Source organism: Mus pahari, chromosome 19, assembly GCF_900095145.1.
Source record: "Mus pahari chromosome 19, PAHARI_EIJ_v1.1, whole genome shotgun sequence".
Taxonomy (NCBI): Eukaryota; Metazoa; Chordata; class Mammalia; order Rodentia; family Muridae; genus Mus; species Mus pahari.
In genome coordinates, this window is record NC_034608.1 from 40,293,663 (window position 1) to 40,297,833 (window position 4,171).

Here is a 4,171-nt window from a genome sequence, read left to right on the forward strand (position 1 = left end):
GTGATTCCATGAGAGGTTCTTTTATTGTTGAGATGTTTTTTGCTATCCTAGGTTTTTTTATTATTCCAGATGAATTTGCAAATTGCCCTTTCTAACTTAGTGAAGAATTGAGTTGGAATTTTGATGGGGATTGCACTGAATCTGTAGATTGCTTTTGGCAGGATGGCCATTTTGACTATGTTAATCCTGCCACTCCATACTTCTAACTTTATTATGTCTTTCTGGCAAAACAACTCTAACTACATCTCCTTAAACTTAATCAACTGTCCTAACTTCCTAAAACTAAATCAAATCTGGAATTCTGTAAAATCATTAATTCATCTCACCAATGTTATTGTATGAGAATTCATCTCATATTGATGTGTAGGAGAACTGTCCAATAGAGCAGTCTTCAAAGAGCTCACAGCAGCTCCTCCCACATAGCATCAGCCATCCATCCAAGCCTCGTGATTTGCCCAGCATCCTAATTTGCTAATGGAAGAGCAGACATTGGAATATTTCTCCCCTGAGCACTCTTACCTGTCTCCATGGTGTGATGCTTTATTTAATTAGTCTCCAGCTCAATGCTCCCTTAAAGTTGGAGCTGGAACTTTACATGCAGAAGATAAGTTGCTAAATAGCTAACACGTGGTGTTTTATTTACTTATATTCTAGATAGGAACAAAAAATATAAACATTTTACTTAGGAGCATAGAACATTTGGTATGCAGCTGTTGAGAATTTTTATTTAAAATTATACTTATAAAGAGCTTTCTTTCGTTTTGCTAAGTTTTAACATGATGGGGGAATGTGTGATTGATTTACTTTTACTAACTTTTATAGGAATGTGGTTAAGAGATTTGTGCGCATCCTTGTGTCCTCAGTTGCCTTCAGGTATGTGAATGAATAGAAATGGAAGTAATTAAATATCTATGATATTTAATTTTAAGAGTTTAATGAGAAAGGACCTCCAAAAACCAAGACAGAACAAAGTAAAAGAATGTCCATTGTCAGTATGTTGCTAATTAGCTCATGAAACCACATTTAATGCTATCTTAGAGTTAGGTTAAAACTGGACATTAAGACGTATAAAGAAATAACCTTTGCTCAAAACTAAACTGCAGCATATTAATATTTTCTTACTCAAAAATGTAAAAATAATGAATCATATATTCTATATGTATAAATTCTATAATTATAAGCTAAATCTCCTATACACTCAAAATTACTCAATTCCAGAACTATTTTATTTAGATTTCTTTTCTACCTGATAACTCAGATTTATATAATTGCTTCCTTTAAAATTAATATTGTATGTGTGTATGATGTTTTACCTATTTGTGTAGGTATGTGTATATGTATTTGCAGGTATGTGTATCTGTGTGTGTGTAACTATATACATATGTGTGTTTCTGTGTGTCTATGTGTTTGTCTATGTGTATATGTTTGTATGTGTGGTGAGTGTGTTTGTGTATGTCTCAGTGTGTAGCTGTATGTTTGTGTGTATGTATGTTTGTGTATGTATGTTTGTGTGTGTATGTGTGTGTTTGTGTGTGTGTTTGTGTGTTTATGTCTGTGTGTATGTGTGTATGTCTGTGTGTGTATGTGTTTGTCTTTGTTTGTTTATGTCTGTGTATATGTATGTATGTCTGTGTCTGTATCTGTATGTGTTTGTGTGTGTATGTCTGTGTATATGTGTGTTGGTCTGTGTGTGTATGTCTGTGTCTGTATATGTATGTTCCTGTGTGTGTGTGTGAGAGAGAGAGAGTCTGTGTGGTTGTGTGTGTGCCTGTGTCTGTGATATACGGCCAGAGATCTACTATTGGGTATCTCTTGTCATCTTACTCTTTTTAAATAGGGCCTCTCGTTGTACCAGTGCTCACTGACTAAGCTAGGCTGACTGGCCAAGGAGCTCCATGGCTCCTCCTGCTTCTGCCTCCCTGGAACTGGGGTTACAGGAGCTGTACTGCTCCTAACTTTGCATAGGTGCTGATGATGGACTTCAGGTCTTCCAACTTGAATGGCAGGTATTTTACTACTGAGCTATATTGCTAATTCCAAAATTAATAATATTTCATCATACTCTTTGGTTATTAAAGAAAAACACTTTAAAGTTGAATTGATTTATCTTTGTAGTTTAGGAAAATAATTCATTTATAAGGAGTTTAAAAAGAACTATGCAAGAAAAGGCTTAGAGAGCCGGGCGTGGTGGCACACGCCTTTAATCCCAGCACTTGGGAGGCAGAGGCAGGTGGATTTCTGAGTTCGAGGCCAGCCTGGTCTACAGAGTGAGTTCCAGGACAACCAGGGCTACACAGAGAAACCCTGTCTCGAAAAACCAAAAAAAAAAAAAAGGCTTAGAGATACTTAAGAATTTAAGTAATCATGCAAATGTTTATGAAATTGAATTCTTATGTGTCCACCCTGTGTGCAGGATCCATGTGTGTACCCATGAATATAATTAATAAGGTATTTTTTGAAAATTTCACTGAGGAAAAACTTCTTACTGGTTACAGCATTTTTAAATGGAATATATTACTCATCTGTTTGCTTCTTTCTGTTGCTAAATTCTTAAATATATTTGGATAAATGTGATTTAATTTATTGTGAGAAATTTGTAAAAACTCCTTATGAATTCTGAGCATTTAAAGAATTTATACTAAGAAACTTGTGACTTTAATTCAGATTTATTGTTCTTGCTTGAAGTTCTAAATCACATCCCTGCCAGAGGAAGTGGAGAGGGAGGGGCTTGCTGCATACTTTATCTACTAACTACTGCTTTTATTGGGTGAAAGCTGAACTTTAAAAAAAAAAAAAGATTCTAAAGCACCATTGTTCTTTCTCCCATAGGACAGTTTAGGTCTAAATAAGGACTTGGGAACATCTGACCATTGTCTTTAATATTGTATAACTATATGGAAGTAATACCTCCACTCTATTTCTTTTAGAATATTTGGAATTTTCCTGGTCATTCTGGATGTATTTCTTGTGATTGTCGATCTAAATGACTCTGAAAACAAAATTGATATTCCTTTGGACTATCGTTCCATTTCTTTAGCTATTGCTTTATTTTTCCTTGTGGATGTTCTTCTTCGAGTGTCTGTGGAAGGGTAAGTGTGGTTCTGTTTTGTTTAAGAATAAGGCCATTTCTTTAGTGATATAAGACATATTCTATAAGAAATGTCAGATCAGCTCAAACAGTGGGTCCTTCTTCATCAAAATGATTCTCCTTGTAAGTATGTTCCATAGAAAAAGCAATAATCCAAAGCCAGTTTTATATAGAGGGGCTTTATCACAGCTATCATTGTGCCTATATTTATAATTTATTGTAGATGATTCTACAGTTGCTAAAACTTAAACGGGCTTCAAGGATGGGGCAGACAACCACTGTGTGGATGTGTACATGACTAAAAGAAGTGTGTATGTGATGTAAAAATTCTGTTGACTTGACTTGAATCCAAACAAGATTTGATGACACATGAAAGAATATATCATAAATAATTCATAGTTCAATGAAAAGAAAAGCTTTAGTTATAGTGCAGAAAAGTCCAGAGGCATGTCCTCCCATTGACCCCTGCTTACTGGTTTTCCAAGCAGATGAGTGGGCGGGTCATGCCTTGAAGTTGGATTGCTTTGGGAGTCAGGGTTAAGTTCTCTGGCTTCACTTTATTCTCAGAGCATCCCAGAATGTAGTTTCTCTACTTTTCTGAGATCACTTTTCATCTTCCTGCCCCTTTTTGAGCTAAGGACAGTTGCCTACTACCCAGTTTCTTGATGTCTAAAGAAGGCTTCCTCAACATTTTCTTTAGTGATTTAGCCATTGGTAAGGTGCCCGTGCTTCTATGAATCATCCCTCAGCCATACTCCTCTTAGGAACCTTTGTGAAACTCAGACCACAAAACAGACTCAAAAGTAGAAGGGAGCCAGGTGGGAGGAGGAAGGCATTAGCAGGAGGTTAGAACAAGACAGGGTAATGGAGGTGAAGATAAAATTTCTCTAAGCCCCATATTCAGCTTAGTTTGCTCACCAGCAATGCACAACATCTCACTTCCCTATCTATATAGGAGAAGGCAGTGATTGCCTCTTGCTTGATAGTTTAGTCCTACTTCTAACTTATCAAGTATGAATTGCTATCTTGACACTTGAGAGAGAGAGAGAGAGAGAGAGAGAGAGAGAGAGAGAGAGAGAGAAG

The 4,171-nt window shown here is 36.3% G+C and overlaps 1 protein-coding gene across 1 annotated transcript in view; it reads left to right on the top strand.

The window, feature by feature from the left end:
* LOC110336731 (phosphatidylinositol 3,4,5-trisphosphate 3-phosphatase TPTE2-like) overlaps positions 1 to 4,171 on the top strand; it is a 94,745-nt gene that overhangs the window by 38,712 nt on the left and 51,862 nt on the right. The window contains exons 12-13 of the mRNA XM_029531927.1: positions 823 to 873; positions 2,928 to 3,089. Coding sequence (XP_029387787.1) covers positions 823 to 873; positions 2,928 to 3,089 — 213 coding nt within the window. The remainder of the gene's footprint in view (positions 1 to 822; positions 874 to 2,927; positions 3,090 to 4,171) is intronic.